The sequence below is a fragment of the Macrobrachium nipponense genome, chromosome 30 (genome assembly GCF_015104395.2).
Source record: "Macrobrachium nipponense isolate FS-2020 chromosome 30, ASM1510439v2, whole genome shotgun sequence".
NCBI classification, from domain to species: domain Eukaryota; kingdom Metazoa; phylum Arthropoda; class Malacostraca; order Decapoda; family Palaemonidae; genus Macrobrachium; species Macrobrachium nipponense.
The window spans coordinates 66,765,005-66,778,049 of NC_087218.1; the positions used below are offsets into that span (position 1 = coordinate 66,765,005).

Genomic DNA, 13,045 nt, shown 5'->3' on the forward strand with positions numbered 1-13,045 from the left:
CTAGCAGGAAATCACTCATTCAATGAGGAACTTAGAATATAAAAGTAAGTAAATTAAGATGCGTACGTGGTTTACAGGTATTTATAGCAGGCAGGTAAGCAAGGATTTTAATTGGTTGAAGGTTGGTGACGAAATCTGCCCCTGAGGTGTTGAGATCTGGGTTTGTCCAGGGTTGTTGGTGGGGGATGGGTGTTGGTTGGGGTACCCATCACTGTTGGTTGTAGGTATTATACGCCATCCAGGTGACATGTCATTGGCTTGCAGCTCTCTCTCTCTTTTTCAATCTCTCCTCCTCTCTCTCGTGACAGTGTACTGTGTCGGTTGGTTTCTTGTATGTCTTCTTATGATGGTAGGGGGAAACTTTGTTTCTTTTACTGTGTTGATACTCTGCTTTTTTTTTTTGTAATTCATATGTAGTGCCTCGAGAAACCGTAGATGTCTTCAGTTCGGTGCTTGGTCAATAATTTCTACGTTCGTTATGAGCTCAGCTCTTTCTGGTCTTCTGTTATGGTTATCTATAATGGCTGAAAATGGCCCCTTCCTGAAGGTGGCAGGGGAGACGCTTTGAGTCTGCTAGTGGTCATCCTGACATAGGAGTGGTGGCATCCTTCCACTGGGCATGTAAATTCGTAGATTACAGTCCCTCTCTTCAAAGACGTTTGTGAGGCATCCGGGTTGTTTTTAAGATGCAGCTAGCTGGTTTTCATTTTCATAATAAATTATGAGGTAAATTTTATCCCCTTCTCCAGAAGGGAAGACATTTTCCATGTATTATTATTTTCCTGATAACCTTTTCATCTAAATATCTGTGGTGTGTATAGTTTTTATAAAATATTTTTATAGATCCACTTTGGTCGTTGTTGGTTTCTGTCATGCTTTACCGGTGCCAGTTATTTATGGAGTCTCAGGTTTTATGTTCGACCATATGATTTGTCAAGTTGATGTTGATGAGGATTTGTGTGGACCTTTCTATCTCCCTTGTGGTGTCTCCACATGGAGCAGTATGTGAAGGCGTGATGGAGAGGCATCTACCACAGATCTTTTATATCTGTCTGGGCACTTACTGGACCCATTAAGGCATAGACCCTGGTTCGTGAGTTTTTATAAACCATGGTGGTATAATCCATAAGAGTCTGCTGTACCCAAACGTCCGAGAAGGGTATGGCACCATCAGTGTTATGATCATATGTGAAGTGGAGGACGGAGCATTTTTCAAAAGTCCTTAAAATTTCAAGAAACTCTTCTTTGTTGACTTATGAAGGTGTCGTCTATGTAACTATGGTATTGAGGAGGGCAGGGGATCTTATTGAAAACCCTTTCTTCGATGACACTTGTGTAGATATTGGCAAATAGATCCCCTCATGGTGCTGCCAATCTGGCAATAAAGATGTCCTTGAGTGGTGAATGGGGCCTTCTTGTTCCATATTTCAAGAAGGGCTTTTAGGGCTCCTTTGGGGATGTTCAAAGCTCGTGTGTTCTCATCTATATAGTACTTTATTGAGGATATGCTCAATCGTCTTGTCGACTGGAATGTTTGTGGAGAGGCTATGATACCTGTAGATGGAGAGTCTTGATGTTTATGTAAAAAGTCAGTAGACGACTAAACAATACCTGTCTATACCCTAGATTAAAGTCACCCTGGGCAAGGGGAAGCCTGGGGACATTCCTTGCTGTATAGATTCTCTCGACTGGCATATTAATGTCTTGTCGGGTGTCTTTGATGGGGTTCTTGTTGAGAGAAAGAGTGCCAGAAACTGATGAGATGTCACTTGGATGACTTACAATACCTACCACCCGGTAGTGGGTACCCCAGCCAAAACCAAACCCCTGCCAACAATCCTGGACAGACCAAGGAGATCTGAATGCCTCAGGGATAGATTTCGACACTAGCCTACATCCAATTTAGCCTACATCCAATTAAAATCCTCGCTTATGACCTACCCACCAATTGTATACACCCTGCTTGCTATAAATACCTGCAAACCACATATCTTAATTCACTTACTTTTGTACTCTCATAGATGACTGACTGTGCACTGTCGACACATTAAAGGAAATAAACCTAAGACAACTGAAATTTTTATATGATTTTTATATGTTCTTAGGAAACTTAATATACCTACATGAGAAAAAGATAGTAAGAAGAATTGAGAAGACTGTATATAAATTAAATGCTATTGAAACATCTATAGTAGTATTCAGTGCTACTGCCCTCAGAAAAGGCCTTCTCCCTTATTATTATTACAGTGGTACCTCGTTTGTCGAACGTTTTTTATGTCAAACTTTCCATTTTTCGAACGAAATTTTCTAGACTTTTTTATCGTTTGTCGAACAAATGCTCGCACCTTGAATTGACTGATTATCTAGTTTATACTTGTATTTGATGGCCTACTGGGTCTTGCAAGTTAAACTGTAATTTTTTTTTCATTTACAATATATAGTTTGTTCATGAAACTTACCTGTCAGATATATATATAGCTGTATTTCTGACGTCCGACAGAATTTCAAAACTCGCGGCACACGTAGTGGGGCGGCCAGGTGGTAGTACCCATTCCCGCCGCTGGGAGGCGGATATCAGGAACCATTCCCATTTTCTATTCATATTTTTTCTGTCGCCGGTGCTGCAAACAACTGTTTACAGTACCTCCGTCTAGGATTTTTGATTATCTCGCTTAATATTATCTGGATTGACTTTTGGTATCGACTTCTGGATTGTTGGATTGGCACGCGTAATAGTGGATTGGTTTTTGATTTTGGATTGGCTTTTCTGTGTACATGATGTCGGGATCAAGTACTGGAAGTTTCAGAGTGTGTGTGAGGAGTGAATGTAAGGTGAGGCTTCTTAAACCTTCAGTTGATCCTCACACAGTTTGTATGGATTGCAGGGGGCATGTTTGCTTGGTTGATGATCGGTGCAATGAATGCAAGGATTTGGATGATGATAAATGGAAGATGTATGAGACCTATCGACGTAAATTGGAGCGCGATAGAGTCAGGAGGTCTTCCTCCAAGGGCAGTTCTACTAAAGGTAAGGAAAGTAACATTTCTCCTCCTCTAACACCAGTAGATTTTGCTCAACCTAATCCTGTTTTGTTGCCTTCGGGCCCCAGTGCTGTGTCTGGAGAAGGTAACACCCTTTCTCTGATTCTTGAGTCTATTCGTGCTCTCGAATCTAAAGTTTTGGCCCTAGAAACTGGCCTTGTGAAAGTTTGTGTTAGTGCCCCTAGTGTTGTGGAGGGGGCGTCAGATCGGCCCCATAATGCCTCTAGGCCTAGACCTCTATCGGACTCCCAGGACTCAGGGAGTGGGTATGTCGAAAGCGCAAGAGGGTTTTACGGGGGCGCTCCCCACCGATCTGGCGTCCCCCCTTCGGCAGGCCTTGTTGCTAAATCCCAGGCTGCCAGGAGCGCGCACGAGCGCGTGTCCTGAAAGATGCTTTTCGTCCTCCGAAGCGTCCTCCCCGCGCAAGGGGTGGAGCGCTCGGAGAGACTCGCGTCCGTTGAAAAGGACCTTTCGCTTTGAGGACGCTTCACGTCCTATGTCTCCGCTTTCGTCAGAGGATGCTTATGACGCCTTTCCTCCTCAGAAGAGAGGGAGGCTTTCTACCGACGAGGACGTTGGTTTCCACGCACAGGCGTGTTCACCTGAGAGGCAGATAGCTGTACCTGCTAGAAGGAAGGAAGCGTCCCCTCGCCCCTCGCCTTCTCGCAGGCTCAGTCCTGCCCCTTCTTATGCTCCTTCGTCACCTACGAAGGATATCCTAGTGTCCCTTCAGGACCAGATTACGCTGATTGGCTCAGAGGACTCGCCCACCAGCAGCAGTCGAGCCTAAGCGTAGGAAGGACGTTCCGGCTGCCCGTCAAGAGGACGAAGCAGTCTCATTCTCTCTCGTCTCGCTCGTCTCTCTCTCCTCCTCCGGATCGTCACCGTTCTCGTTCTCCGAGTAGATCTTTCGCTCTCTCAGGAGAGCGGACGCTCGCCAGGACGCTCGCGTTCGAAAGCAGGACGCTTTGCGCTCTCGGCAGGGAGCTGTTGAGGACGCTCGGCGTTCTAAGCAGGACGCTTTGCGCTCTCTACAAGGCGCTTTTGAGGACGCTTGGCAGGACGCTCGGTGTTCGAAGCAGGACGCTTTGAGTTATCGACAGGACGCCTTTGAGGACGCTCCTCAGGACGCTCGCCGTTCGAAGAGGACGCTTTTCGAGCGAGGCAGGACGCTTTTGAGGACGCTCAGCAGGACGCTTGCTTGGCTAAGCAGGACGCTTTGGCGCCTCTCGTCAGGAAGCTCGCGCTTCCTCTCGTAGGGACGTGTCTGTTAAGACAGTTTCCGTTGCTTCTAAGGACGCTCCTATTTCACAAGATGGCTCCAGTCCTTCTAAGGATCGACGTAAGGGCGATTCCCGTACCTGTAGCGGGTACTTCCAACCAACGGAAGTCATTGTTCAGGATTGAGACTGCTGGACGTACTCCCTCTCCTGATGGACGTTCTCCAGTTCCTCTTAGGGAGGAAGGGGAACTTAGTAGTCCAGGGAGTTCCGTCGAAGAAGAACAGCCGGTAGCTTCAGCTGTCTCGGACTACAAGGTTCTTGTCAGGCTGTTACGTTCATCCTTCGGGAGAAGTTCCAGCCGGCAGCCCCTAGTCTCCTCCCTCTCAACTTTCGTCTTCCAAGACCGTTAAGACCCCTGAATTCGTCGAGATGAAGACATCGCTGTCGACCAAGAGGGCTTTTAAGAAGCTTCAAGACTTTATGTCTAGAAGGAAGGATCAGGGCAAGACCACTTTCGCCCATCCGCCCTCTAGACTCGCCAAAGGGAAAGGATAAATTTGGTATGAAACCAAGGAGGACGTGGGAGTAAAGGTTCCTTCGTCCGCTCTGGGTGACTTCTCCAGTTAGTGGACGCTCAGAGGAGGTCTCTCTTATCGTCTGCTAAGGTGTCCTGGACTCCTGTGGAGACGGACCACCATTGAAGGGACTGCTTCGCACCCTAAATGTCTTTAATTTCCTAGACTGGTGTCTGGGAGTTTTAGACCTTCAGTCTAGAAGTCCTGATTCTCTCAGTCTGGGGGAGCTGTCCAGCGTGTTGTCATGTATGACAAGGCCGTCAGGGATGGTTCGGAGGAGCTAGTTTCTCATTTTGGAACTGCTTTCCTGCAAGAGAAAAAGAAAAGCTCTTCTTTGCAATTTTACCGCTAAGTCGGTATCTCCCGATCAGAAAGCGGAATTGCTCTTTGCGCCTCTTTCGGACCATCTCTTCCCCCAGGCTATGGTAAAGGATCTTGCAAAGAGTTTGCAAGAGAAGGCGACCAGGACCTCTTGGTACAGTCTTCAAGACGTCCAGCAGTTCCTTCCACTTCGGCATTCAGCAAACCCCCGAAGAAAGTCAAACCCTTTCGCGCAGGGGCACCTCGAGAGCAGCTCCTCGAGGGAGAGGTTTTTTCGAGAGGAAGAGCTTCATTCAAACCCAAAACCAGCAAATGAAGATCTCGTCCTTCAGACGCCAGTCGGGGCCAGACTGGAATTCTTTGCGGAGGCTTGGAGGCAGAAAGGGGCGGATCCTTGGACTCTCAAGATAGTAGCGGGGGTACAAGATCCCCTTTTTACATCCTCCTTTAACATCAACTCCCAGAGACCTCTCTCCATCTTTATCAGGGAGAGAAGAAAGTATTCTTTCGATCGTTTAGACCAGATGGTCGAAAAAAGAGCGGTGGAAACAAGTCTTGGACCTGGAGTCACCGGGCTTCTACAACAGGATTTTCCTAGTGCCGAAGCAGTCGTCAGGTTGGCGCCCGGTCCTGGATGTGAGCAGGCTCAATCTTTTTGTAGAAAAGATCAAAATTCAAAATGGAGACGCCTCAGTCGGTGCTGGGAGCCTGAGACCTGGCGACTGGATGGTGTCTCTGGACCTGCAGGACGCGTACTTCCACGTCCCCGTCCACCTCTTTCAAGGAAGTACCTGAGATTCGTCTTAGACAACAGGGTTTGGCAATTCAGAGCCCTTTGTTTCGGTCTCAGCACGGCCCCGATGGTTTTCACAATGATAATGAGGTATGTAGCGAAGTGGCTCCATTCGTCAGGGATCAGATATCCCTATACTCGACGATTGGCTGATCATGCATGCGTCGTCGAGGCAGAAGTGTCTGAAGGACCTTCAGTTTACGTTAGCCCTAGCAAAGTCTCTGGGTCTTTTGGTCAACTCCGAAAACGTCGCATCTGACCCCGACACAGTCCATCGTGTATCTGGGAATTCAGATGGATTCAGGGCTTTTCGGGCGGGCGTTTCCATCCAGGAACGTCAGCGACTGGGTTAGAGAAAGTCGCAGCCTTCCTAGAGAGAGAAGCTTGTTCGGTGAGGGAGTGGATGAGTCTGCTGGGCACCATTTCCTCGCTAGAAAAGTTTGTCTCGCGCTTGGAAGACTGCACCTCAGGCCTCTTCAATTTTTCCTTGCGGAAGAATGGACGTCGAAAGAGGACCTGAATGCGATCCTAAGGATCTCCAACAAGGTAAAAGTCCACTTAAGATGGTGGCTCAACCTCAGAAGTTACGAGAGGGCTTCTCCTTAAATCTTCTGAGCCCCGACCTAGTGTTGTTCTCAGACGCTTCCATTTCCGGTTGGGGAGCAACACTAGGGGGAGGAAGTGTCAGGCTCCTGGAGAGGGGGGAAGGGCAGGTAGCCTGGCACATCAATGTAAAGGAACTGGCAGCGATATTCCTGTCGCTGCAGTTCTTCGAAGACAAACTGTCAAGCAAGGTTGTTCAAGTCAACTCAGACAGTAACCACAGCCCTTGCGTATCTAAAGAATCAGGGAGGAACTCACCTCCAGATCCCTTTTTCTCCTGGCCGAAAGGAAGTTCTGCTATGGGCAGGACGCAAGGCGCATCAAGATCCTGACAAGATTCGTGGCAGGGGTTCAGAATGTCAGGGCGGACCTTCTCAGTCGACGAAATCAGATTCTACCAACAGAATGGACCTTGCACCAGGAAGTCTGTCAACAATTATGGAGATTGTGGGGACGTCCTCTAGTAGACCTGTTCGCTACATCAAGGACGAAGAGGCTTCCTCTGTATTGCTCCCCGGTTCTGGATCCAGGGGCAATTGCAGTGGACGCGTTGCTCTGGAACTGGACAGACCTGGATCTTTACGCCTTTCCCCCATTCAAGATCATGGGGGACGTAATGAGGAAGTTCGCAGCTTCAGAAGGGACAAGGTTGACTCTGATTGCCCCAATGTGGCCAGCAAGAGAGTGGTTCACAGAGGTCATGACATTCCTTGTGGACTTCCCAAGAACGTTGCCCTGGAGGAGAGATCTACTCAGACAGCCTCACTTCAAAAGGTTTCACCAAAACTCTCCGCTCTGGCTCTGACTGCGTTCAGACTATCGAAAAAGTTGGCCAGAGCGAGAGGCTTTTCAAAGGCAGCTGCGAGAGCAATCGCTAATGCTCGAAGAGCCTCTTCAAGAGCTGTCTACCAGTCTAAGTGGTCCTCCTTCAGGGCATGGTGCAAAAAGGAAGGAATTTCCTCTTCCACGACCTCGGTGAATCAGATAGCAGGATTTCTTACTCTATCTAAGAAATGTGCAGAAATTGGCAGTTCCTACAATCAAGGTTATAGGAGTATGTTGTCTGCCGTTTTTTCGCCACAGAGGACTGGACCTCTCGACAATAAGGATCTGCACGATCTCTTAAGGTCGTTCGAAACCACCAAGATTCCACAGGCAAGACCGCCCTCATGGAATCTAGATGTGGTTTTGAAACATCTGATGCTAAGTCCCTTTGAGACCCCTCCATGAAGCTTCTCTAAGGGACTTGACGAGAAAAACGCTTTTCCTAGCTTCTCTGGCGACGGCGAAGAGAGTTAGTGAAATCCAAGCGTTCAGTAGCCTAGTGGGCTTCAAGGGAGACAACGCTGTCTGCTCGTTGAACCCATCTTTCTTGGCTAAGAACGAGAACCCGTCTAATCCTTGGCCAAAGAGCTTTGAAATCAAAGGAATATCGAGTCTCGTGGTCAAGAACCAGAGAGAGCCCTGTGCCCTGTCAGGGCTCTCAAGTTCTATGTGAATAGGACTAAAGAGATAAGAGGTCCCTCAGGTAATCTCTGGTGCTCGGTGAAGAGACCCAGATTTGCCGTTGTCGAAGAATGCTGTTGCTTTCTTCTTGAGGGACGTCATTAAAGAGGCTCATTCATCTTGCCAGAAGACTGATTTGAGCCTCTTTAAAGTGAAAGTCACGAGGTCAGAGCCGTAGCTACTTCTCTTGCCTTCCAAAGGAATATGTCTATCAAAGATATTCTTGATAGCACCTTCTGGAGGAGCAATTCCGTATTCGCCTCACATTACCTCCGGGATGTGAACGATTTACGAGAACTGTAGTTCTTTGGGGCCTTACATTTCGGCAGACACAGTTTTGGGGGCTGAAGGTAGCTCTCTCCCTATCCCTTAGCTTAGTTAGGTTAGTTTTATTGTGTTTTTGGTGAGGTGAGATCTTCTGTGGAAATCTCCCATTCCTTAGTGTTAATGTCAGGGGTTTTTTTGGTTAGTTGGTCAGGTGGTGGTCGGTTGCTGTGTTACTGCCATATGTTTGGCTAGATGATCTTGTCACATTGTGGTCACGTCCCCGTTGACAGAGCATCCAGAGTGCACCAGCATACAGGTCCAAACCTGGCTGGCAACTCTGATAAAAGCATAAGCAGGCTTTAAGTGACAGTAATCACAGAGTCTACTTTGCTAACAGGTAAGGAAACCAATAAGTTTAATCTTTTATTTAATTTAAGTTTTCCTTTCTAAAAATCCTAGTCTGTCTCTACCCACCATCCGAAGGTGGGATTCAGCTATATATATATCTGACAGGTAAGTTTCATGAACAAAATGTTATTGTTATAATACAATTAAGTTTTTTCATACTTACCTGGCAGATATATATAATTAGAGTGCCCACCCTCCTCCCCTCAGGAGACAAGGGTCATGAATAAATATGAATAGAAAATGGGAATGGTTCCTGATATCCGCCTCCCAGCGGCGGGAATGGGTACTACCACCTGGCCGCCCCACTACGTGTGCCGCGAGTTTTGAAATTCTGTCGGACGTCAGAAATACAGCTATATATATATCTGCCAGGTAAGTATGAACAAACTTAATTGTATTATAACAATAACATTTTAATGATAACCATATTTGACAAAATAAATAAAAGTATAAAGCATTTGATAAAAATTTAGCTTTCAATATAAAATTTATCATAAAAGATGTATAAAATTGTACTTAACCACGGTGACATCACGCCCAGCTGACTTGAGACTGAACTGGGGAGCGTTATGTTGAGGAGAGAAGAAGAGAGTTAAAATATTACTGTGTGTGTATGTAAAAGCAATAATAATTCACATAAAAAAGGGAACTTGCCAATAAATTTAATGTAATGATAAAATATGAAAACAATTAAATGCAATAAAAAAAAAAGTCTTAATTGAGCCTGTGTTTGGTGCGCTGAGTGAGACGTTCTAGTTGAACAATATTAACAAAATAGTAAATGAAAGAACAAAGCTTTTCACAATAAAATTTAGCATAAACGATTAACAAAATCATTCATCATTGAGGTGACACACAGCTAACTTGAGGTAGAGGGAGGGGATGTTTATATTTTTGACTAATAAAAAAAAAATAAATGAATGATTTTAAGTTATCGTGCGTCATGGTATTGTTGAAGAGAGAAGAGACAGTAACATCTTTACTATAATACGTACATAAAAGCAGTACCAATTCACATAAAACATAAAATGTTATTTCACAATAAATTTAACAATGATAAAACATGAAAGCAATCAAATGCTATCAGTAAAAAAAGAGAGAACAAAGCTTGCTCAAGTCAGTGTTTGGTGTGCTGAGAGAGAGAGAGAGAGAGAGAGGAGAGAGAGAGAGAGAGAGAGAGAGAGAGAGAGAGAGAGAGAGAGAGAGAGAGAGAGAGAGAGAGAGTAGGTCTGCTTCCCAGGCACTGACTTATCAGCTCAGCTGGGCTGTGATGATTATTTGCCCATTTCTTTCACTTACACTGGATCTGCCCAAATCACTTTTATTTTTGTTTTGGTAAAATACCTATCTAGTGACAATTGCTTTTTACAATGTTTTACTACTGTAAAAGTAACTTAGCTCTGTAATAAACAAACTGGTGCCGCTTTCAGCTTCTGCATGCCTTCGATTGTTTGTTTAAACGGCTTCCTTGTGAAAAGTTATTTTATCTCTCCCTCCTTCTCTGGCATTCTTGACTTATTACTTATTTGTTTGCAAAATCCTCATATTTATTTTAAAAGTCGGCCATTTGCCAACAGTAAGTTGATGTATTGTGGCATAATTGAATATCATTTGGTTGGCACTTAAAGCTCCAATTGTAAACCACTGATTGACTACTTCTCTCTCTCTCTCTCTCATTCTCTCTCTCGTCTCTCCTTCTCTCTCTTCTCTCGTCTCTTTCGTCGTCTCTCATCTCTCTCTATTCTCTCTCTCATCTCTCTCCTCTCTCTCAGAGACACCACCACTATCGATTCCTTGATATTTTCCCTGTTAACCTAAGATGGTAAAATAAAATTTTTATTTTAATTATTTCACAACCTTTGCATACTGCAAACCAATTCTGGTTTTGCTAAAGAAGCAAACCGGGTTCCCTGCTCCCCTCCCTCCATCCCCAGCCGGCCGGGCGCAATTTTAACCAAACAGTTCGTATATTATACACAGAAAAAATAAAATTTCAAAAATTTCATTTCATATGTACTGTTTCATTAATTTACACTCTTAATTTAACATTTTATCACATTAATAATAGAAAAAATGTGAAAAGGGGGACTTTTTGGGTTGCATGGAATTAATTATCCTGATTCCCTTTATTTCTTATGGGTATAATTTGTTTTTCATATTTCGAACCAAATTGTACTTCGAACAACAACCCCTCTGGAACAGATTCAAGTTTGAAGTATGAAGGTACTAACTGTATTAAGTATCCTTATAATTATTATTTAACTAAATCTTATTAATATTTGAGAATATTATTAAATATAAACAGGTACCATAAAAATTCTCTCATCTCAGTAAAAGAGAGAGAGAGAGAGAGAGAGAGAGAGAGAGAGAGAGAGAGAGAGAGAGAGAGAGAGAGAGAGAGAGAATTACATAAAAAATTAAACAAACACTTTTGCAGGGCTTCTTGATGATTTGCAAATGTCACACATCTGTGAAAATCTTGTGTATAACATTTAGTTAGGTTCTAGTGAAAAGTTCGTACTATTGTGAATTTGCTCAACTTGAATCATGAAAGTTTGGGGTAAAACAAAAAAAAAAAAAAAAAAAAAAAAAAAAAAAAAAGGAAACTTACTATTGGGCCCAAATAATTTTGTTTTTAACCCCCCTGAGGGGGTCTAAATCTTTTGTCAGGTAATAAGAATATAGTTCATGTCCCCAACCAAAAACACTCCGAAACTTTCCTTTCCTTTTCTATCAATTCTGTTTTCACAGCAGAATTGTGTGCAGTAGTGTCACCCATTAAAACAATTAGGTATACAAGTATGCCGAGACAAATTTTCAGAATTTCTAGAAGTGCTATCAGATATATAAAGATGGTAAAAATGTAGGAATATATTGGATTCCTGCCCATGTAAACATTAAATGAAACTAGGTAGGCTTGAGCCAGGTTTGATGTTTTAGAAGTTACACATTTTTCTATGATATTCAGTTTTGTTTCATGTAATTAAAAGGGAGATTCATGTGGTCCTCAAGTTAACCTAATTGTGTGATATTTGTCCTCAAGTCATTCTATACAGGGTTATGTCCTTTCAGGAGTGGAGTTTACCTTTGTAAAATTTCATGCATTTCTCATAATTATGATAATGAAATATTTTTATTTTTTATTTTGTTGCTGTTGTAATTGTGTGGATTCTATGTGTTTGAAATATTATTTTAGAAACGAAAAGAGGCAAAGTATAAGGCCAACAAACCCGGGGAGTGTAAGGAAGTCTGGATCTCTGCCAGAAAGGTTGGTCACAGGAACACCAATTTTCTCAAGGAAGTCTGGAGTAATACCAGCAAAATCAGGAACTCCAACACCTAGCAGATCAAGAAAGACTGAAGTAACATCACAAAATTTAAATAAGATGACACCAAACGTCTCAAGAAAATCAGGAATGGTATCAGTAAAACTAGCTGCAGGTACCCCCAACAGTTCAAGAAAGTCAGGATTGGGATCTGGAATGTTAGCTGCAGGTACACCTAACAACTCGGAAAAATCTGGAGTGGTATCAACCAAACTTCCAAATGGTACACCAAAAACTGAGGGGAAAGGCCAGGAGACATCTAAGATAATGAAACCACTTTTCAATGTTGGCAGAGGCGATGCTCCAGCAGAAGATGGAAAAGGTACTTTACTTGATGTTTTTTAAGTGACACGCAAATTTTTTTGAGTAGGAGTAACAAGAGTGAAGTATTTAACCAGCAATTTATTCTTGAGGGTATTATGTAGTACTCTTTCAATTTTACTATGCTGAGAAAATCCTTTTCCTTTGGTGTTGTTACATGCCAGTTTTCACTATAAGTTTTCATTCTTGGAATGTTTTTACAGCATTGTATGTTCCTTGAATAGGTTTATTATAGCATCTATAAAATTTAAAGATATTGTTTGTTTTCCTCATGAAAATAGAATTAATTTCATTGTCACCAAGATGTTGTGTGCAGACACGTAAATGGGTTGTTGAGTTACTTTCATGCATCCCCTAACATCTGGTAGTTCACCATCTAAATGTTCACTCTTGTGAAAATCTGGACTTTATGCACATTTATTTAATTAAATATTTATGATAATTATCGTGATTTAAGATTCTTTAGTCATCTGATGATGTATATGCAGTAATATTATCCTTACATAAACTATTAGATATTTATTATAGTCATTTTTTTACCATTTTTAGATATTTATTATAGTCATTTTTTACCATTCATTTCATGAATTAGAAGAGTGAATGATGGAGAAATAGAAAATCTGTTTCTTCTTTTATTTTTAGCACATGTACATCAGTTGA

General features: G+C 43.2%; 1 protein-coding gene across 1 annotated transcript in view; it reads left to right on the top strand.

Moving 5' to 3' along the window:
- LOC135202186 (nucleolar protein dao-5-like) overlaps nucleotides 1-13,045 on the top strand; it is a 145,273-nt gene that overhangs the window by 53,057 nt on the left and 79,171 nt on the right. Inside the window, exon 8 of the mRNA XM_064231441.1 lies at nucleotides 11,935-12,386. Coding sequence (XP_064087511.1) covers nucleotides 11,935-12,386 — 452 coding nt within the window. The remainder of the gene's footprint in view (nucleotides 1-11,934; nucleotides 12,387-13,045) is intronic.